Source organism: Pristiophorus japonicus, chromosome 1 (genome assembly GCF_044704955.1).
Source record: "Pristiophorus japonicus isolate sPriJap1 chromosome 1, sPriJap1.hap1, whole genome shotgun sequence".
NCBI lineage: Eukaryota > Metazoa > Chordata > Chondrichthyes > Pristiophoridae > Pristiophorus > Pristiophorus japonicus.
Genome location: NC_091977.1, coordinates 398415383 through 398438905, shown reverse-complemented (window position 1 = coordinate 398438905; position 23523 = coordinate 398415383). Strand labels below are relative to the sequence as shown.

Genomic DNA, 23523 nt, shown 5'->3' with positions numbered 1-23523 from the left:
ATTATCTGGTCATTATCACATTGCTGGTTGTGAGTGCTTGCTGTGCAAAAATTGGCTGCCACATTTCCTACATTACAACAGTGACTACACTTCAAAAGTACTCCATTGGCTGTAAAGCACTTTGAGACGTCCGGTGGTTGAGAAAGACTCTGTATAAATGCAAGTCTTTTCCCTTGATTGGATTCCTTCTGTCACCTAACATAACATGACACCCTTCCCCTTCAGTAACCTTTCCATGGTGTCCATGTTGAACCAAGCCACGTCACATAACATCCCTTATCTTGTCTGCTTCCAGAACTTCATTATTCACACAAAAAACAGAATGATAAAGTCTTACTTATTACACTCCCTGCAGCTCCATGTTCAATCTGGTTTCCTAGGCAACTGTTGTAAAAAGCTCTTGGCAAGTTTTTTGAAGGTCCAGGCACAGTCTTTCAATTACGTTTCTGTATGCCAAGTTAACTTTCAATCTTCCAGCAAGCTCTCTTCCAAGTTAGTTCATTTGACTCATAATATATTCACATAGGTAATTACAATTAACTTAAGACAATACATGTTAATAAACAAATGCACACTATTTTGTAGTGTTTGCTCCCTATACTATATGCTAAGCTAGCCTTAGAAACATAGAAAATAGATGCAGGAGTAGGCCATTCGGCCCTTCGAGCCTGCACCACCATTCAATATGACCATGGCTGATCATGCAACTTCAGTACCCCATTCCTGCTTTCTCTCCATACCTCTTGATCCCTTTAGCCGTAAGGGCCACATCTAACTCCCTTTTGAATATATCTAACAAACTGGCCTCAACAACTTTCTGTGGTAGAGAATTCCATAGGTTCACAATTCCCTGAGTGAAGAGGTTTCTCCTCATCTCGGTCCTAAATGGCTTACTCCTTATCCTTAGACTCTGACCCCTGGTTCTGGACTTCCCCAACATTGGGAACATTCTTCCTGCATCTAACCTGTCCAATCTAGTCAGAATTTTATATGTTTCTATGAGATCCCCCGCTCATTCTTCTAAATTCCAGTGAATATAAGCCTAGTCAATCCAGTCTGTCTTCATATGTCAGTCCTGCCATCCTGGGAATCAGTCTGGTGAACCTTCGCTACACTCCCTCAATAGCAAGAATGTCCTTCCTCAGATTAGGAGACCAAAACTGTACACACTATTCAAGGTATGACCTCACCAAGGCTAAGAACTCCCTGCTCCGATACTCAAATCCTCTCGCTATGAAGGCCAATATGCCATTTGCCGCCTTCACCACCTGCTGTACCTGCCTGCCAAATTTCAATGACTGATATACCATGACACCCAGGCCTCGTTGCACCTCCCCTTTTCCTAATCTGTCACTATTCAGTTAATTTTCTGCCTTCCTGTTTTTGGCACCAAAGTGGATAACCTCACATTTATCTACATTATACTGCCTCTGCCATGTATTTTCTCACTCACCAAACCTGTCCAAGTCACCCTGCAGCCTCTTGGCATCCTCCTCACAGCTCACACTGCCACCCAGCTTAGTGTCATCTGCAAACTTGGAGATAGTACATTCAATTCCTTCGTCTAAATCATTAATGTATATTGTAAATAGCTGGGGTCCCAGCATTGAACCTTGCGGTACCCCACTGCCATTCTGAAAAGGACCCATTTATTCCCACTCTTTGCTCCTGTCTGCCAACCAGTTCTCTCTCCACATCAATACATTACCCCCAATACCATGTGCTTTAATTTTGCACACTAATCTCTTGTGTGGGACCTTGTCAAAAGCCTTTTGAAAGTCCAAATACACCACATCCACTGGTTCTCCCTTGCCCATAACATCTCATCAAGCTCTCTGCCTCTTTTCCATGTTTCAACATGTCTCATGGAGAAATTTAGAACTCAGCAGAGGAGGACAAAGGGTTTGATTAGGGCAGGGAAAACGAGAGGAAGCTTGCAAGGAACATTTAAGATGGACTGCAAAAGCTTCTATAGATATGTAAAGAGAAAAAGGTTAGTAAAGACAAACTTAGGTCCCCTGCAGTCAGAATCAGGGGAAGTCATAACTGGGAACAAAGAAATGGCAGACCAATTGAATAAGTACTTTGGTTCGGTATTCACTAAGGAGGACACAAACAACCTTCCGGATATAGAAGGGGTCAGAGATCCTGGTAAGAAGGAGGAACTAAGGGAAATCCTTATTAGTCGGGAAATTGTGTTGGGGAAATTGATGGCATTGAAGGCCGATAAATCCCCAGGGCCTGATGGACTGCATCCCAGAGTACTTAAGGAGGTGGAAATAGCGGATGCATTGACAGTAATTTTCCAACATTCCATAGACTCTGGATCAGTACCTATGGAGTGGAGGGTAGCCAATGTAACCCCACTTTTTAAAAAAGGAGGAAGAGAGAAAACGGAATTATAGACCGGTCAGCCTGACATCGGTAGTGGGTAAAATGATGGAATCAATTATTAAGGATGTCTTAGCGCATTTGGAAAGAGGTGACATGATAGGTCCAAGTCAGCATGGATTTGTGTAAGGCAAATCATGCTTGACAAATCTTCTGGAATTTTTTGAGGATGTTTCCAGTAGAGTGGACAAGGGAGAACCAGTTGATGTGGTATATTTGGACTTTCAGAAGGCTTTCAACAAGGTCCCACACAAGAGATTAATGTGCAAAGTTAAAGCACATGGGATTGGGGGTAGTGTGCTGACATGGATTGAGAACTGGTTGTCAGTCAGGAAGCAAAGAGTAGGAGTAAATGGGTCCTTTTCAGAATGGCAGGCAGTGACTAGTTGGGTACCGCAAGGTTCTGTGCTGGGGCCCCAGCTGTTTACATTGTACATTAATGATTTAGACGAGGGGATTAAATGTAGTATCTCCAAATTTGTGGATGACACTAAGTTGGGTGGTAGTGTGAACTGCGAGGAGGATACTATGAGGCTGCAGAGTGACTTGGGTAGGTTAGGTGAGTGGGCAAATCAATGGCAGATGAAGTATAATATGGATAAATGTGAGGTTATCCACTTTGGTGGTAAAAACAGAGACACAGATTATTATCTGAATGGTGACAGATTAGGAAAAGGGGAGGTGCAACGAGACCTGGGTGTCATGGTACATCAGTCATTGAAGGTTGGCATGCAGGTACAGCAGGCTGTTAAGAAAGCAAATGGCATGTTGGACTTCATAGCGAGGGGATTTGAGTACAGAGGCAGGGAGGTGTTACTACAGTTGTACAGGGCCTTGGTGAGGCCACACCTGGAGTATTGTGTACAGTTTTGGTGGTCTACCTTGAGCAAGGACATTTTTGCTATTGAGGGAGTGCAGCGAAGGTTCACCAGACTGATTCCCGGGATGGCGGGACTGACATATCAAGAAAGACTGGACCAACTGGGCTTGTATTCACTGGAGTTCAGAAGAATGAGAGGGGATCTCATAGAAACGTTTAAAATTCTGATGGGTTTAGACAGGTTAGATGCAGGAAGAATGTTCCCAATGTTGGGGAAGTCCAGAACCAGGGGTCACAGTCTAAGGATAAGGGGTAAGCCATTTAGGACCGAGATGAGGAGAAACTTCTTCACCCAGAGAGTGGTGAACCTGTGGAATTCTCTACCACAGAAAGTTGTTGAGGCCAATTCACTAAATATATTCAAAAAGGAGTTAGATGAAGTCCTTACTACTCGGGGGATCAAGGGGTATGATGAGAAAGCAGGAATGGGATACTGAAGTTGCATGTTCAGCCATGAACTCATTGAATGGCGGTGCAGGCTCGAAGGGCCAAATGGCCTACTCCTGCACCTATTTTCTATGTTTCTATGTTCCAACAAACCCTCTCCAGGCTTTGGGTGTCTTGGATGTGTCCTATCTTTTCCAACTGCCTTACCAGTCTTTGACCATTTGGTCCTGTGGAATTTGCCTCCTTTCTTCCTTATCGATTGTTTTTGCAAATCAGAAGCCTGCTAGCATGAAAGAGCCACTGCAGTAATTTCTGTATATTACTGTCTTTCCCGTTTAAACTGTCAATTTTGAAAAGGGGTAATGAACCTTCAAGGGAGAGCTGGACGACTTCCTGGAGGAGACTTACACGATGTAGGTGGGATGTTGGATGATGTACGGTGTGGTAATCGTCATCTCCTGGAACTCGTTTGTGATCGCCTTTTGGCAAGGAGGCAACGGCTTCAAAGGGGGGAAGAGAAGAAAGCTGGCGCTGAGGGGAAAATACTGATTAATTTTGGAAAACTGATTATAACTGGTGTGTTGTTCATGTAAATAGGTGAGCTTGCTATATGTCACATGCATTTCACGGACTTAAAAATGAGCCCGGCACATTTAAACCAATCAGAACTATCAATCTCATTCATTTTGATCATAAATTTCACTCCTATTGGTATCTTAATTTGAGAGCCTGTCTATTTCACTCTGAAAAATACAGCGCCATAGATTTGCATAGGTTTCCCAGGCTGCAATTATGCCCAGGTGGGTGCGCGCTTGGGTGCCAAGCGACCAGGGGGCGCGAGCGAGGGGAGGCGGACTACGCCTGCGCATCAGTACCTGGCCTTGGAAGGCGGCAGGAAGGCGGCAAGCAGGCGGTGCTGTGGTAAATCCCACAAGCAAAGGGTGGAGCCGCTGTGTTAAATGGCGCCTGAGGATCTGGCTCTGAAGGAGGTGACCCTAGTTTACTTGGACAGGACTGGAGGACTGCACAAATTTATCAGTGACTGTAGGCGTTATAATGGTAATTTTTAAAATTAGAAATATCTCTTAATTATTCATTCAAAATTGTATAAAACAACGTCGAAGCCAGATTTATAGGGGGCCGCAACAAGAAGAATGTCCCTAAAGGTATTGCAATGTTACGACAGCAGGGATCAACAGACTTAAGCACCGCGTGCTAGTATTGACCACTCCGTATCAAATATATATACATCTCATTTACATGACCAACATATATTCACAAGGTAGATATAGATGAGGAAGGCCATTTGACCCACCTTTATCCATCCAGAAAGGACCTACAGTTATCTAATCATGACATCCACCTGCCATTGTTCGTTATCTGAGAATTTGACCAGTTTACTTTGAACCTTCGGATCCAAATTATGAGTGTAAGTTAAAAACAATAGGAATCTCAATGCCGATTCCTGCGGCACCGCATTCAGCACTGCCCCCACCATACATCGTCTCCAATAAGTATCACCGTTTCCTACCCTTCAGCCAATTTCTATCTATTTTCAGATTATACCCTGATTTCCCACAGCTTTATGCCCAAGTAGTATCTTCTTGCATAACTTTGCCAAATTATTTTTGAAAGTAAAGGCACACTACGTCATGGGACTTTCCACAGTAAACTGTAATGGCACTTCCTCAAAAATGTGGAGGAAGTTGGTCAGGGAGGATCTTCCTTTATGAGTATATTGGCTAATAGGTTAGTACAGGCATACAGGTAATCCTTAAGTTCCTTCTTGATGTCCAATTCCATTATTTTGATGTAAGACTAATGGGTCTGAAGTTGTGCAGGTCTATTTTGCCTGTTTTGAAAATTGGTATCATGTTAGCCTGCATCCAATCTACTGGGACTTCCCCAGAATTCATTGACTGCCTCATTATCACCTCACAAATCTCACCCCTTAATAGGCAGGGAAATACTGTAATGTATGTATGCCTGGGTTTACCTGCCACCAGGGGGAGCGATCATCAGAGGTCATTGGGCCACAGACACACACGTGCAGCCCTTGTATATAAAGAAAGCCTCCATGTTAATCCTCACTTTGCGAGCTAATAAAGTAGTCAGGTCACACCTGATTGAGTTCACGGTACTAAGCCTATTGAGTTATTGCATACGCAACAAATACAATCCACCCCTCATCTATTTTGAGCCTTTTTAACCTGCAACCCCAGTCAGTTTATCCAAGCTGTTCCCTCATTTCCTTGAAGTTAGCCTTTTTAAAATTGTACACCTGGTCCTCAATCTTTCTGAATCCTGGATCATGTTCAACTTGATCATTCTGTCATTGACATTTCTCAAGGATGCCATGACTTCATATATCCTGCATGTTATCTGGGTCATTTATCATTACCAAATCAAGATATGTAATCTCATGGCTTCCTTGACATATTGCATCAGGGAGGGCGCTGAGCGTCTCGAGTCTCATCGCCGAGTGCATGCAGAAAACAAGCGCAGGCAGTTGAACGAGCGTGCGGCAAACCTGTCCCACCCTCCCTTGCCCTCAACGACTATTTGTCCCACCTGTGGCTCTCAGATTGGACTGTTCAGTCACCTAAGGACTCATTCTAAGAGTGAAAGCAAGTCTTCCTCGATTCCAAGGGATTGCCTATGATGATGATGATGATGATGGGTCATAAAATAGTCATGCGTAACATTTACCAATTCGACTTCTGAATCATTTCAATATTCCCATTTTACACTTGGTTGATTACATTTTCCATTAAAATAACCATCCTGTCTGTTCCGATTTGCTTGTCAATAGGCTTCTTGGTAAGTAATCATAGAAAATACAGGACAGAAAGAAGTCGGTGCTAGATCTTCGAGCAATGTACTCTAATTCTAATTACATTTCCTTCGTATTCACTGACATTTTTTTGCCAGTACTACCATCTTATCTATATCCCCTTGCAGCTTTCTTTGGTCCCCAGAATTATTTATTAGCCCTCCTATTTTAATATCGTCGGCAAATTTGGATACAACTCCTTCTACCTCTATATGCAAATCATTGACGTTCACAGTGAACAGAAGGAAAAGAGCAGGCAGACTGAATATATAGTTGCTGAGTATTCATGGCTACCTTATAGAGCCCTGGCTATTACCACTGGTTAGGAACTCCTGTGTAATGTATTTGCTTCATGGGTTCTTTGCTTAAGAATTCATAGCAACACATTGCTATTAAGAACTAGTTGGTTTATTAACAAAGGTTTAACAATCACACTACACAGTACCAGTTCATCCACTAGGCTCACAACTGCATACCTCACCGTGGATGACCTAGACCCAACTGACTGGGGTTTTATTGAATCTTGTGAACATCATGTGAGTGGCTATGCCACTCTCAATGCAACAGCTCTACAACTCTTTTTCTTGAGGACAAAAATAAATATTAACTCAAGTGCCCCCTGATTAAAATGGGGGAGCAACAGCTCTACAAACCTCTTGAGCATACTCACAAGTGCATACATTACACTGCTTTCTCCTTTTTTAGAAGCAAGGTATTTATAAAATATTTCAAAAGATTACTTATCATGATTACAATTTTACAAATTCGACTTCTGAGCCTGAGCATCCTGATGTAAGCTTTTAGCTTCCTCCTGCTCCAACCTCCATTTCTGTTCAATTGGCTGGCTGTGTCCATTTTCTATATTCTTATTTGACTCAGGATACTGTCTTAGGGAATTACTGTTTTCAGGGTGTGTAGCCCAAGGTTCCCGACCTCTATCATCCTGTGTCCTCTTGAGTTTCCTTGAAACCCTTACATCAGTCCTAGTGTTTGCTTTCTTCCCAAGATCTTGAGATTCCCAGTTGCCAATATGCTGTCTAGTTGGTTTGCGTTTTCTCATTGATCTCAACTGAACCCCAACTCCACCTGCGCCCTCGGAAGATACAGTCTCGCGAGATTGCCCCACACCTGCAGAACCGTCTTCAGTCGGTTGCATCGGAGTTGGTGGGGATATGGACGTTGTGACTGTTGTCTTCATTGAAGTACTTGGACCTGCCAACTCACTCTGATCATTGTCCAAGTCAGACTCATAATCATATATTCATGGTACTGAAGGTGCGTCACTTGCTAGAAACATTTGATCCACATGAATCTTCCTCATGTATTCACCAATTTTGACCAGGTACTGCTTGGTGCCATATACCCAAATAATGTACCAGTGTCCCATTTGCATTTACTTGCCCTTTTCGACGGTCTGAGAACTCTGACCTGATCACCCTTCTGAAAGCACCGCTCTTTAATACTGGAATGATAATGACGTTTCTGCACCGATTGTGCCTTCTCTACCTTATCAGACAAGTTCAGTTGCAATAAACTGAGACGCATCCTCAGCCTAAGCTTCATCAATAATTCAGCAGGTGTGTACCCTGTTGTAGAATGAGGTGTAGTTCTGTATTTGAAAAGAAAATTCGCTAACCTATGCTTCATGCTCACCGATGATCCAGTCTATAAAACTTGTTTCCGCAAAGCCTTCTTGACAATCCTGACCTTTCAGCTGCACCATTTGAAGCATGATGATATGGTGCTACCCAATTGTGTTTGATACCGTTGTATCTGACAAAATTTGCAAATTGTGTGGACTGAAATTGCGGCCCATTATCTGCCACCATTTCTTCGGGCATGCAAAAATATCAGGTAATTCATCCAATGTATGCTCCGTAGTCGTAGATGACCCCATATGCTGTACTTCCAGCCATTTTGAATGGCTATTGATTAGAATTAGAAAATTATCACTGCCACTTTCGCAAAAATCTATGTATTCTTTGGAATGGTCTCATTGGCCAAGTCCATGTTAGCAGCGGCATTTTAGCCAGCATGGTCCTGAAGTCTTGACAGACTTACTAATACTTCTAAGTTTTTATCCAACCCAGGCCAATAAACAAAACTTCGGGCCACCGCTTTCATGCCTACAATGCCAGTATCCTCACCATAAAGTTCCGTCAAGGCTTTGGCCCATAATGACTATTCTCAGGCTCCATTTTAGACATCCCTGCTCACATTGATAATTCGTGCCGATGATGATAAAAGGGCTTTATACCCTCATCTAAATGCATCTGATCTTCAGACCATCCTCGCAAGGTGTGCTCATAGGCCCGCTGTAACATGCATCTATCTGTGTGTGCTCTGCAATAACAGAGGCAGTGACTGGAAAGTCCTCACCAACGACATCTAAAGTAAAGATTGACTGTTCGCGGCCAATTTCAGAATCTTCGTGAAGCAACCTTGAAAGGGTATCCGCCACTGCATTCTGCTTCGACGTACGATACTCGATTTTGTAATTGTACTGTGACAATAAAATAGCCCATCTTTGCATCCTAGAAACCGTCTTTGGGCCTAGGATAGTTAGTAATGGTTTCTGATCGATTACTAGCATGAATTGGCATCCTAAAATAAACTGGTGAAACTTTTTAATACCAAATATAATTGTCAAAGCCTCTTTCTCAATCTGGGCATCATTTTGTTCGCTTTTGTTGAGCTATGCAAATGCAACCGTTTTTTCCTGCCCATCATTCTTAACATGGCTGATCACTGCTCCAACACAATGCCTCATATGCTAGTCTTAGTTCACGAGTCAGATTATAATGGACGAGAAGAGCACTACTACTCAAGTATTGCTTGCATGTGTCATATGCATTCTGTTGCTCTTTGTCCCATATCCAACACACACCTTTCTTTAATAAATAGTGTAGTGGTGCAAGCACTGTTGCTAGTCCAGGAAGGAAATGAGCATATTATTGGACCATGCCTAAAAAGGATCGTAATTCAGTAACATTTTTTGACTCTGGACTTATCCTGATGGCTTGCACTTTCTCTTTAACGGGTTGGAGACCATTTTCATCGACCAGCAATCCTAGATAAACCACCTCACGCTGTATGAATACACATTTACACCTCTTCAGCTTCAGATTATGGTAATTGAACTGCCTGAATACTTCTAAGATTTCTAGGTTTTCCTTCTCTGTGCCGGTAACCAGCAACACATCATCTTGATTGCACAAACAGTGATTTATTCACTGTAAGATCTGATTCATGGTAGCCTGAAATATCCTTGGTGAGGACTTAGTACATGAATATAAACCTTTGTGTGTGTTGACTGTCAGATACTGCTGACTATCCTTGTCAATGTGGAATTCAGCATAAGCGTGAGAGAGATCCAGTTTCGTGAAAACTTTGGTTTCCGCCAATTCTGCGTACAGGTCCTGTGATGTCGGTAAAGGGTACTGTTCATCATCAACTGCTCGATTCAGGGTAATTTTATAATCCCTACATAGCTGTACCATTTTGTCTGCCTTCGGAACTACAACTAACGGGGTGACCCAGTCACTCCTATCAGTCTTCACTAAAACTCTTTTTCTCCAACTTATCAAGCTCTTGCTCAACCTGGGATTAATGCATACGGTGCTGGCCTTGGACTACAAAAAATAGGTTTGACATCTGACCTAATCTGAATATGTGCATTGTATCCCTTGATGCCCTCGTGTAAGTCCTCAAACATGTTAGCATATTTCTCCAGCAGAGTATCTAGCCGAGACTTAACGAAGCTTCAAAGGGATATAGTGAATGGACAAGAACATGGCAAATAGAATATAATGTGAAGAAATGTGAAGTTACTCACTTTGGTAGGAAAAATAGAAAAGCAGATTCTTCTTTAAATGGTGAGAGATTGGAAAATGTTGGTGTTCAGAGGGACCTTGGTGTCCTTGTACAAGAATCACTGAAAGTTAACATGCAAGTGCAGCAAGCAATTAAGAAAGCAAATGGTATGTTGGCCTTTATTACAAGAGGATTTGAGTATTGCAATTATCTTATTGCAATTATATAGGGCCTTGGTGAGACCACACCTGGAGTATTGTGTACAGTTTTGGTCTCCTTACCTAAGGAAGGATATACTTGCCATAGAGGGAGTACAACGAAGGTTCACCAGACTGATTCCTGGGATGGAGGAATTGGCCTATGAGGAGAGATTGAGTAGACTAGGCCTAATTCTCTAGAGTTTTAAAGAATGAGAGGTGATCTCATTGAAACATACAACATTCTTAGAGCTTGACAGGGTAGATGCAGGGAGGATGCTTCCTGTGGCTGGGGAGTCTAGAACAGGGACTAGAGTCTCAGAATCAGGGGTCAGCCATTTAGGACTGAGATGAGGACAAACTTCTTCACTCAGAGGATGGTGAATCTTTGGAATTCTCTACCCTAGAGGGTTGTGGAGGCTCAGTCTTTGAGTATATTCAAGACAGAGATTGATAGATTTTTGAATATTAAGGGAATCAAGGGATATGAGGACAGTGCAGGAAAGTGGAGTGGAGGTAGACGATCAGCCATGATCTTATTGAATGGCGGAGCAGGCTCAAGTGGCCGAATGGCCTACTCCTGCTCCTAAAGCCATGCCCAGGAGCAGACCCATGATGAGGCCTTCCGACCTTCCTGCTCCCTTCCACACAGGGTGCCCAAAGATCAGGAGCAACAGCTCTGCAAACCTGTGAGTATACTCACAGGTGCATACATTACACCCTGCACCAAGGAGAGATAAAGTGCAAAGATATACATGCACCCATCCGAGTTCTGTTGTGATATATAGAAAGAAAGAACTTGCATTTATATAGCACCTTTCACAACCTCAGGACGTCCCAAAGCACTTTAGAGCCAATTAAGTACTTTTTGAAGTGTAGTTACTGTTGTAATATATGAAACGAGGCAACCAATTTGCACATAGCAAGGTCCCACGAACAACCTGTTTTCAGTGATGTTGGTTGCGGGTTAAATATTGGCCGCGTACAGCAGGGGGAACTTCCTTGCTCTTCAAAATAGTTCCTTGGGATCTTTTATGTCCACCTGAGAGGCCAGATGGGGCCTTGGTTTAACGTCTCATCTGAAACACGGATGTAGTAGGCAGATTGCGTTGTCTGGACATCTCAACTGGGATAATGCTCTCTAGCTTTGAAACAGTTTCCAAAATCATCTGTGTCTGCTGTATCCTGCATAAATTTACAATCCAGAAGGCAACCCATTCAGCAGGAGAAATAGGAAGATAGGCCTGCAGCCTTAGAGGAGGTAAAGGAAGGTGAAATGGCTGAGGCTGATATGTAGTTTGGCAGACTGATCCATTAATCCTTGATTGACAAGATTTTTCCTATTGTCCTATCTGTATTACATGAGATAGCATTACCAACATGCTGAGTCAACTCCCCACTGCCTTTACTCCCACCTCTACACATTTCCTCCCACCAGCAACATTCATATGTTCAGTCTGAGAATAAATCTACACACTACGCTGTTATATATGTGGACTTGCATTTACTCTGTACAGCCACCAGAAGGCTCATTCCCCGGATTCCAAGGAATCCCTTAATCCCTTGGGAGCACAGGTATTTAAGAAGGCTTCACAGATTGGAGAGGCACTCTGGAGACCTGCAATAAAAGACTACGGTCATACGTTACTTTGAGCTCACAATATTCAGTCTGACTCTTTCTCCATACACAACAACTGGCGACAAGATACAGATAGCGAACCCAAAGATGCAGAGAACAGTGGGCATCCTGGAGAAATTTTTGGAGGGAGATGATTGGGAAACTTTTATGGGGCAAATCAACCAATATTTTGTGGCCAATGAGCTAGATGGGCAAGAGAGCACTGCCAAATGAAGGGCGATCCTCCTCACCGTCTGTGGGGCACCAACGTATGGCCTCATGAAGAATCTGCTCTCTCCAGCGAAACCCACGGAGAAATCATACAACGATTTGTGCACACTGATCCTGGAGCATTTGAACCCGAAGGAAAGCGTTCTGATGACGAGGTACCGGTTCTACACCTACAAAAGATCTAAAGGCCAGAAAGTGGCAAGTTATGTCCCCGAGCTAAGACTCCTTGCAGGACATTGCGAATTTGAAGGACATTTGGAGCACATGCTCAGAGACTTTTTCATACTTGGCATTGGCCACGAAACCATACTTCGCAAACTTTTGACTGTAAAGACCCCAACCTTGAGTAAGGCCATAGCGATAGCCCAGGCGTTCATTGCCACCAGTAACAATACGAAGCAAATCTCTCAGCACACAAGTGCTGCTACAAGTACTGTGAACAAAGTGATGTTGTTTTCGAATCGTAACGTACAGGGCAGGTCACACATACCTGCAGCTATACGTCCGCAGATGTCTCAGAGTCCACCATCAAGGGTGATGAATGCAAGGCCATTAACACCTTGTTGGCGCTGTGGGGGTGATCGTCGTTTCCATTCATGCCGAATCAAAGGATATATTTGCAAGGGCTGTGGAACAATGGGACACCTCCAACAAGTGTGCAGGCGAGCTGCTAAGCCTGTTAAACCTGAAAACCACCATGTTGCAGAGGAGAATCACGACGAAACAGAGCCTCAGATAGAGGAGGCAAGGTTCATGGGGTACACACATTCACCACGAATTGTCCCCCGATAATGCTGAATGTTGAACTAAATGGGCTCCCGGTGTCAATGGAGCTGGACAACAGGCTCAAGCCAATCCATCATGGGGAAAAAGACTTTCGAAAGATTGTGGTGCAACAAGGCCTCAAGGCCAGTCTTAACTCCAATTCGCACAAAACTAAGAACTTACACAAAAGAACTGATTCCTGTAATCGGTAGTGCTACCGTAAAGTTCTCCTACGATGGAGCAGTGCACAAGCTACCACTCTGGGTGGTATCAGGCAATGGTCCCACGCTGCTCGGCAGGAGCTGGCTGGGAAAGATACGGGGGAACTGGGATGACGTCTGAGCGCTATCGCCCGCTGACAACACTTCGTGTGCCCAGGTCTTATTAAACAAATTTCCTTCGCTGTTTAAACCAGGTATCGGGAAATTCCAAGGAGCAAAAGTGTAGATCCACCTAATTCCGGGGGCGTGACCCATCCATCACAAGGCGAGAGCAGTACCGTACATGATGAGAGAAAGGGTAGAGATCGAGCTAGACCGGCTGCAACAAGAGGGCATCATTTCACTGATCGAGTTCAGCGAGCGGGCCAGTCCTATTGTCCCAGTCCTCAAGAGAGACGGCACCATCAGAATCTGTGGCGATTACAAAGTAACTATTAATCGTTTCTCCCTGCAGGACCAATACCCTCTATCAGAAGTCGACAACTTATTTGCAACGCTGGTGGGAGGAAAGACGTTCACGAAGCTGGATCTGACTTCAGCCGACATGACGCAGGAACTGGAGGAATCATCGAAGGCCCTCACTTGCATCAACACGCACAACGGTCTTTTTGTTTATAACAGGTGCCCATTTGGAATCCGATCAGCGGCGGCAATATTCCAGAGAAACATGGAAGAAACATGGAAACATACTGAAGTTGGTCCCGCACACCATGGTCTTCCAGGATGACATCTTGGTCACAGGTCGAGTCGAGCATCTGCAGAAACCTGGAGGAGGTTCTTAGTCGACTCAACCACGTGGGGCTCAGGTTAAAATGCTCGAAATGCGTTTTCCTGGCGCCTGAAGTGGAGTTCCTGGGAAGGAGGATTACGGCGGACGGCATCAAGCCCACCAATGCGAAGATGGAGGCAATCGAGAATGCACCAAGGCCACAGAGTGTGACAGAGCTGCGGTCGTTTCTGGGACTCTTGAACTACTTTGGTAACTTCTTATCGGGTCTCATCACCCTGCTAGAACCACTACACGTCTTATTATGAAAAGGAGGCGAATGGGTTTGGGGCAAAATCCAAGAAAATGCCTTTGTAAAAGCGAGAAAATTCTTATGCTCAAACAAATTGCTTGTGTTGTATGATCTATGTAAGCGTTTAGTACTAGCATGTGATGCGTTGTCATATGGCGTCGGATGTATATTGCAACAAGCTAATGATTTTGGGAAACTGCAACCGGTTGCTTATGCATCCAGGAGTCTGTCTAAGGCTAAGAGAGCATACAGCATGATTGAAAAAGAAGCGTTAGCGTGTGTCTATGGGGTAAAGAAAATGCATCAATACCTGTTTGGGCTAAAATTCGAATTGGAAACTAACCATAAGCCACTCATATCCCTGTTTTCCGAGAGTAAAGGGATAAATACCAACGCATCGGCCCGCATCCAGAGATGGGCGCTCACATTGTCCGCATACAACTATGCCATCCACCACAGGCCAGGCACAGAAAACTGCACCGATACTCTCAGTAGGCTGCCATTGCCCACCACAAGGGTGGAAATGGCGCAGCCCGCAGATCTAGCCATAGTTATGGAAGCGTTTGAGAGTGAGCAATCACCCGTCACTGCCCGGCAGATCAAAACCTGGACAAGCCAGGACCCCTTATTATCTCTAGTCAAAAGCTGTGTGCTTCACGGGAGCTGGTCCAGTGTCCCGGTTGAAATGCAGGAAGAGATAAAGCCGTTCCAGCGGCGCAAAGATGAAATGTCTATACAGGCAGACTGCCTTATGTGGGGCAATCGAGTAGTGGTCCCCAAGAAGGGCAGAGACACCTTTATCAATGACCTCCACAGTACCCACCCAGACATCGTAATGATGAAAGCGATAGCCAGATCCCACGTGTGGTGGCCCGATATCGATGCGGACTTAGAGTCCTGCGTTCACAGATATAATACATGCTTGCAGTTAAGCAATGTACCAGGGAGGCGCCGCTAAGTTTATGGTCTTGGCCCTCCAAACCGTGGTCTAGGGTACACGTCGACTATGCAGGCCCGTTCTTGGGTAAAATGTTCCTTGTGGTTGTAGATGCATACTCCAAGTGGATTGAATGTGAGATAATGTTGGCTAGCACGTCCGCTGCCACTACTGAAAGCCTGTGGGCCATGTTTGCCACACACGGCTTAGCCGATGTCCTGGTGAGCGACAACAGGCCATGTTTTACCAGTGCTGAGTTCAAAGGATTCATGACCCGTAACGGGATCAAACATGTCACATCTGCCCTGTTTAAACCAGTGTCCAATGGTCAGGCAGTGCAAACCATCAAGCAAGGCTTGAAGAGGGTAACTGAAGGCTCACTGCAGACTCGCCTATCCCGAGTACTGCTTAGCTACCTCACAAGACCCCACTGGGATACCACCTGCTGAACTGCTCATGAAAAGAGCACTCAAGACAAGGCTCTCATTAGTTCACCCTGATCTACATGAACAGGTAGAGAGCAAGCGGCTTCAACAAAGTGCATACCATGATAGCGCAAACGTGTCACGCGAGATTGAAATCAATGATCCTGTATTTGTTTTAAATTATGGACAAGGTCCCATGTGGCCTCCCAGCACTATCGTGGCCAAAGAGGGGAGCAGGGTGTTTCGGGTCAAACTTTCAAATGGACTCATTCACTGGAAACACTTGGATCAAATCAAACTCAGATTCACGGACTACCCTGAGCAACCTACCTTGGACCCTACCTTTTTTGATCCCCCAACACACACACCAGTGGCAACCGACACCACGGTTGACCACGAAGCAGAACCCATCATCCACAGCAGCCCTGCAGCGCCCAACATACCAGGCAGCCTAGCAAGGCCAGCTGCACAGCAGCCCAATGAGGGTCCAACAAATGTTTCAACAACACCAGCTTTCACACCGAGACGATCAACTAGGGCAAGAAGGGCCCCAGATTGATTCACATTGTAAATAGTTATACTATTGACTTTGGGGGGGGAATGCTGTTATATATGTGGACTTGCATTTACTCTGTAGAGCCACCAGAGGGCTCATTCCCTGGAGTCCCAAGGGATCCCATAATCCCTTGGGAGCACAGGTATTTAAGAAGGCTTCACAGGTTGGAGAGGCACTCTGGAGACCTGCAATAAAAGACAGTCACACGTTACTTTGAGCTCACAGTATTCAGTCTGACTCTTTCTCCATACATAACATACATTCTGTCATGTATGTAACCTTCATGTAACTGTAACCTTCATGTAACAACACTGCATACTATATACACCTAAGAAATGCACACCTTGACCACAGGGGATGAACTTCTGGGGGACACTCCTCACCTTGTCATATAGGTATATAAAGGGAGGTCCCACACAGGGTCATCACTTCTTCATCCTGTGAAAAAGGTTCGGATCACAGAGTGACCTTGTCTGCAGAATGTGCCTCTTGTGAATTTATAGTAGTGTGTAAGGACACTACATTTGGCGATGAGAAACGGGAATCAGCGACTCACGAGAATGGCCACTGGTAGCACAGAGGAACGGTACTGTGTTGGTGAGGACTGGGACGATTTCGTTGAGGGGTTCCAGCAGAGCTTTGTCACGAAGGACTGGCTGGGAGATGCAGTGGCTGATAAGCGAAGGGCGCATTTACTGATCAGCTGTGGACCTAAGACGTACGCGCTGATGAAAGACCTGCTCGCACCCAAGAACCCGGCGGACAAAACCTTTGAAGAGCTCAGCAAACTGATCGGTGAGCACCTCAAACCGGCGAGCAGTGTACACATGGCCCGACACCGATTCTATACACACCGACGTCGGGAAGGACAGTGAATACCGGACTTCGTTGCGGACCTTCGGCGCTTGGCCAGCCTCTGTAAGTTCACAGACGCCTGCAGGGGGGAGATGTTAAGGGATTTCTTTATTGAGGGCATTGGTCATGCCGGGATTTTCAGAAAGCTAATTGAGACCAAGGACTTGACCTTGAAAGCGGCGGCGTTGATGGCTCAGACCTTCATGGCAGGGGAGGAGGAAACCAAATAATATACGCGCGCAACTCTGCTTCCAACGTGGTGATGGATCAGGAAGTTAACATTGTAAACGCAACTCAGAACTCCGCAGGCAGGCAAGGGCAATCCGACACCACCCAGGCAGCAACAGACTCTGAGTGGGTCCTCAACAGAGATCATGGCAGGTTGAACGGACATTTACGCCATCACAGGGGTCAATGCGTCCCGGGATGGGGCCATTGACACCAACTAACAGAGTGCTCAAGAGTAATCAAAGAGACAATCAGAGAGGAATGCCTGGTAACAGCTCTTTTGTTCACAACAATCTCAGCTCATGCTGGAGGTGCGGGGGCAGACATACTGCAAAAACCTGTATGTTTCAACAATTTATATGTAGAAATTGTAACTTCAGTGGACATTTAGCCAGAATGTGCAGGAAGCCCGTAGCGAGGCTAGTTTACGAGGCAGGTGAACCAGAAGAGGGGTCTGCAAGGCAGGTTGATGCTTGGGACAAAGCAATGGATGCTGAAGTTCAGCGAGTTCAGGTGGCAAACATCCACAGCTCATATACCAAAACGCCACCTATGATGATGAAAGTCCTATTAAACGGCATCACGGTATGCATAGAGCTGGACACAGGGGCCAGCCAGCCAGTCACTTATGAGTGTCCAACATTTCGAGAAACTATGGCTACTCAGAGCTAGCAGACCCAAACTAGAACGCATTGACACGCAATTACGGAAGTACACCAAAGAGATCATCCCAGTGCTAGGCAGTGCAATGTTGGTGGTCACACATAATGGATCAGAGAACCGGCTGCCACTCTGGATTGTCCCGGGAAATGGTCCCGCGCTTTTGGGGAGGAGCTGGCTAGCCGAGATGAACTGGAAATGGGGGGATGTGCACGCCATTTAATCTGTGGAGCGAAGTTCATGCTCACAGGTCCTACAGAAATTTGAGTCACTATTTCAACCTGGTGTCGGGACTTTCAAAAGTACCAAAGTAGTGATATGCATCACCCCGGACGCCAGACCAGTGCACCACAAAGCCAGAGCTGTGCCATATGTGATGCGCGAGAAAATTGAGAGTTGGACAGGTTGTTAAGAGAGGGCATCATTTCGCCCGTTGAATTCAGCGACTGGGCAAGCCCCATCGTCCCTGTCCTAAAAACGGATGGCTCGGTCAGGATCTGTGGCAACTACAAGGCCACTATCAATCGAGTATTACGACAAGACCAACACCCGCTTCCGAGAGCGGAGGATCGTTTTGCCACGCTGGCCGGTGGCAAGCTGTTCACCAAGTTGGACCTCACTTCGGCCTACATGACCCAGGAACTGGCCGAAGAATCCAAGCTACTGACCACCATCACCACGCACAAGGGGCTGTTTGTCTACAACAGGTGTCCGTTTGGCATTCAATTAGCGGCCACTATCTTTCAAAGGAACATGGAAAGCCTGCTCAAATCCATCCCTGGAACAATCGTATTTCAGGACGACATCATTATCACGGGTCGAGACACCGAGGAACACCTCTACAACCTGGAGGAGGTGCTACGCCGACTGGACCGGGTAGGCCTGCGACTAAAGAAGTCCAAGTGTGTGTTTTTGGCCCCAGAGGTAGAGTATTTGGGCAGGAGGGTTGCCGCAGACGGGATCCGGCCTACCGAATCCAAAATGGAGGCAATCGGTCGCGCGCCCAGGCCCAGCAACACATCGGAGTTGCGTTCATTTCTGGGACACCTGAACTATTTCGGGAACTTTCTGCCGAACTGAAGCACATTGTTGGAGCCGCTACACGTGCTCCTGCGTAAGTGTTGCGATTGGTTTTGGGGGGACTGTCAGGAATGGGCTTTCAATCGGGCTGCTTTGTTCCCTGTTGACCCTGTGTAACCCCTGTAAGAAATTGACATGTGGTTGGGTCCGTGTTGCAGCAGAGTAATGATGAGGGCCAATTCCAACCTGTGGCTTATGCCTCCAGGTTGCTCACCCAAGTAGAACGGGGATATGGGATGGTTGAAAAGGAAGCACTCGCATGTGTCTACGGGGTGAAAAAGATGCACCAGTACCTTTTTGGCAGAAGGTTTGAGTTAGAAACGGACCACAAACCATTAACATCCCTGTTGTCAGACAGCAAAGCTGTCAATGCCAATGCATCAGCTCGCATACAGCGATGGGCTCTCACGCTGGCTGCGTATGACTACACCATACGGCACCGGCCAGGCACCAAAAATTGCGCTGGCCACCACTGCGGGGGCAGCGGAGAAAAGCGCTGAGATGGTCATGGCTGTTGATGCCTTTGACAGCGCAGGCTCCCCCATCACAGCCCGCCAGATCTGGACCAACAGAGATCCCCTCCTATCCTTGATTAAGAAATGTGTCCTGACTGGGGATTGGGTGCCCGCACACTGAGCATGCCCCGAGGAGGTCAGATCATTTCACAGACGGATGGATGAGCTCTCCATCCAAGCCGACTGCCTACTATGGGACAGCCGGGTAGTCATGTCCCAGAAGGGAAGGGAAGCATTCATCAGGGAACTCCACAGCGAGCACCCAGGCATCGTGCTAATGAAGGCCATTGCTCGGTCACATGTATAGTGGCCGGGAATTGACTCGGAACTGGAATACTGTGTTCGCAGGTGCACAACGTGTGCCCAGCTGGGTAATGCCCCCAGGGAGGCCCCACTCAGCCTGTGGCCCTGGCCCACCAGGCTACGGTCACATATTCACATAGACTATGCGGGCCCGTTCATGGGAAAAATGTTCCTCATTGTCGTTGATGTGTACTCGAAATGGATCGAGTGCATCATATTGAATTCGTGCACGACATCCACCACTGTGGAGAGTCTGCGTGCGGTCTTTGCGACCCACGGGTTGCCGGACATCCTGGTTAGCGACAACGGCCCATGTTTCACTAGCTATGAATTCCGGGAGTTCGTGTCGGGTAATGGCATCAAAAATGTCAGGACAGCACCGTTCAAGTCGGCTTCCAATGGCCAGGTGGAACGTGCAGTCCAAATCATAAAACAGGGCATGTTCCGGATTCAAGGACCCTCCCTTCAATGCCGCCTATCGCGCCTCCTGCTGGCCTATAGGTCCCGACCGCATTCGCTCACGGGAGTCCTGCCCGTGGAACTACTCATGAAACGTACACTTAAAACTCGGCTGTCACTCATTCATCCAGTTTTGTCAAACGTTGTTGAGGGCAAGCGCCAGTCCCAAAATGAGTGCCATGACCGTAACTCAAAGGGGAGATGTATAGAAATCGATGACCCTATATTTGTTCTTAATCACGCTTTGGGGCCCAAATGGCTTGAGGGTATTGTAATTGGCAAAGAGGGGAATAGGGGCATAGTGGTCAGACTTAACAATGGCCAGATATGCCGCAAGCATCTGGACCAAGTAAAAAAAATGGTTCAGCATGGACACTGAGGAAACTGAGGAAGATCATGAGATGTTGCCCACACCACCGCCAGTGAACGAGCAACAAGAACTTTCAGCAGCATGCACAGTCCCTGCGGCCAGCCCGGACAAGCCGGAATCACCACAGGTGACGGAGATGCATGCCAAGGCTCCACAACCAGAGCCCCAACTGCGGCGCTCCACGAGAGAGCGTCGACCGCCTGAAAGACTTAATCTTTGACCCCATAAGACGTTGAGGGGGGAGGTGATGTCATGTATGTAACCTTCATGTAACTGTAACCTTCATGTAACAACACTGCATACTGTATACACCTAAGAAATGCACACCTTGACCACGGGGTGAACTTGTGGGAGACACTCCTCACCTTGTCATCCAGGTATATAAAGGGAGGTCCCACGCAGGGTCATCACTTCTTGGTCCTGTGAATAAAGGTTCGGGTCACAGAGTGACCTTGTCTGCAGAATGTGCCTCGTGTGAATTTATAGTAGTGTGTAAGAACACTACACATTCCAAAGAAGGTGCCATCCGTTTATTTCTCTAATTAAGTTCTGTGCCTCAGTTATAATGTTTAGTACCCCAATGCTTTCCCTTCCTGAGAGTATAGGCTATGTGCTGTCTGCTGCCTAGTCTCATGCTCCTAAGTACAAATGTAATAGCACGTTGCTGCTCCTCAATGAGGACTTTATGACTTCTGCTGCGTCCTGAGACAGCCCTGCAATGATTGTGAGTACCTTGGCTCCTACACTAGCTGGCGGTTCATATCTGCTACCTGCCTTTTCTACAATTCTTAGGGAGTCAGCAGGGGTTCATTACCTTAAGAAGTAAATGTTTCACAGATATCTCTTCTTATCAAGACCATTGTTGATAAGCAGGGATGTATGTAGGGATAGATCATTGGCCACCACTAAGGAGTGTGAAGGTCCTCTCAAAACTATCCCCCAGCCTCTCGAGGCTAGAATGAAAGCCTTCTGCAAACTGGAGCCCAAGATCACAATAGTAGTAAACATAGAAACATAGAAAATAGGTGCAGGAGTAGGCCATTCGGCCCTTCGAGCCTGCACCGAGTAGACACAGTGTTGCCAGCAACACAACTATGCTTGCGTTCTTTATCCTTGTAGGCTCCCTTGCAGATAGTTGTGGGATTTCTAATTGTTTCATGATGCTCTGCAGAATTCTGAAATCCTCTCGCAACCTCCACAGATATAAGAGCAGTCCTACTGCATATTCTTTGCTATTCCATGCAGAGAGCTCTAAAGTTTCTCAAAAACAGCAAGAAAAGCTTCTGCTGACTAATAAGTGTTGCTCTGTGTGGAAACCCTGCAAGGTACAAATCCATGAGTTCCATAGCAGCTACACATCAGTTTATCTGCTTCCACTTCCACTTACTCTTCCCCACCAGTGCTGAATGCATTCTTCTCCTTTTAGTTCAATGTGGTCACTTTAGACAACTCTAATTTGGCATTATTTCTCAGTCAAAAGATCCTTTTCCTCATTTGCTCACATGACCTTAGGATTTAAGAAACTGCATTGAAACAACTAACCACTTGCTGCACATTGGCTCTGTTGAAACTGTTCCCCTTTGTGCCAAAATTTGCCACCTACCTTGCTGAACATCCTCAGCAGCATGAAATGGCCAGCAACAATATTATATGTAGCCACCATTTTTATCGGGACTCATTAACATCCATGGAAAGATGATAATTAACTTATTTTTGGAAAACATGGCTTTTAGTCTTTTAGTAAAATTCTTTAAAGAATAATTTACAGTAAGGAAGTGATGTAATTGTTCTCTTATATACATCATTATTTCAGACAGGAAAAGACTATCCAGCCTCCTCATGCAATTAGCATTTTTCTTTCCTGTAACCTGTCTGTTTTGGGATTAAATCATGTTATGCATTAGTAACAAGTGATCATAGTTACACATTCACCAACCAAACAATACCCATTTTAAAGTAAAGAGACATATTATTCTAGATGTGGTCTCACCAAGGCAATTTTAAATCAATGTTTTTGATTTATATGTTGTACATCCCCACAAAATAATCCTCTGTAGAATCCTGCTGCCCAGTTGTCAAATTGTCAAAAATTCCAAAATATGACAAGAGGCATTTCAGGTAACTTGTATTAATATGTTGCTATTAAGTTAAATTAAATTAAATCCATATCTGGGAATGGATTCTGGGAATGCGGGTTACATTCATACAAGGCACCTGCATTTCACATCAGCTTGAGACAATGGAGGTTCATTGAATGCATCCATTAATCATTCATACATAATATGTTGGAATTGCTTCATTCATGTAAGCTCAGTAGAGGTTGGCTGTCAAGAGCCCAGACCTAGGACAAGAGTAGCAGATTTAATTGACAACTCAACTGCCCAATCTCAGAGCACAGAGCGCTGGGAAGGTCAAAGATCATGCTTTTGGTTACCTGTCCAACCAACAATGGTAAAAAAGTCAGGCACAAGAATGAGAGCTCCCTGCTGGTTAAATGCTGACTAGTTTCAGTGAAATTTCTAGTCAGAGCAGTGTAGTTAGCCTGCGAACAGGGATAGTGTGGCATACTGTCATTTTCTGTTATGAAAAGCGTTGTGAAATGGATTAAAACTCACTGTAAATATTGTTCATTCATACATGTAAAATAAACCAGCCTGATAATGGCCATATCTCACTAGAGTCTGTCTTCCGGAAGTCAGGAGAAGCACCAAAGGGATTTCACTGTTACACACTGTTACATATCTTGTAACTAGATATTGGGCAGTGAAGATAACTGCTGA

The 23523-nt window shown here is 45.5% G+C and overlaps 1 protein-coding gene across 1 annotated transcript in view; it reads left to right on the top strand.

Moving 5' to 3' along the window:
* The first annotated feature begins 4617 nt into the window (after positions 1–4617).
* The window catches only part of mcmdc2 (minichromosome maintenance domain containing 2), a 163955-nt gene continuing 145049 nt past the window's right edge, over positions 4618–23523 (top strand). The window contains exon 1 of the mRNA XM_070884760.1: positions 4618–4717. Coding sequence (XP_070740861.1) covers positions 4618–4717 — 100 coding nt within the window. The remainder of the gene's footprint in view (positions 4718–23523) is intronic.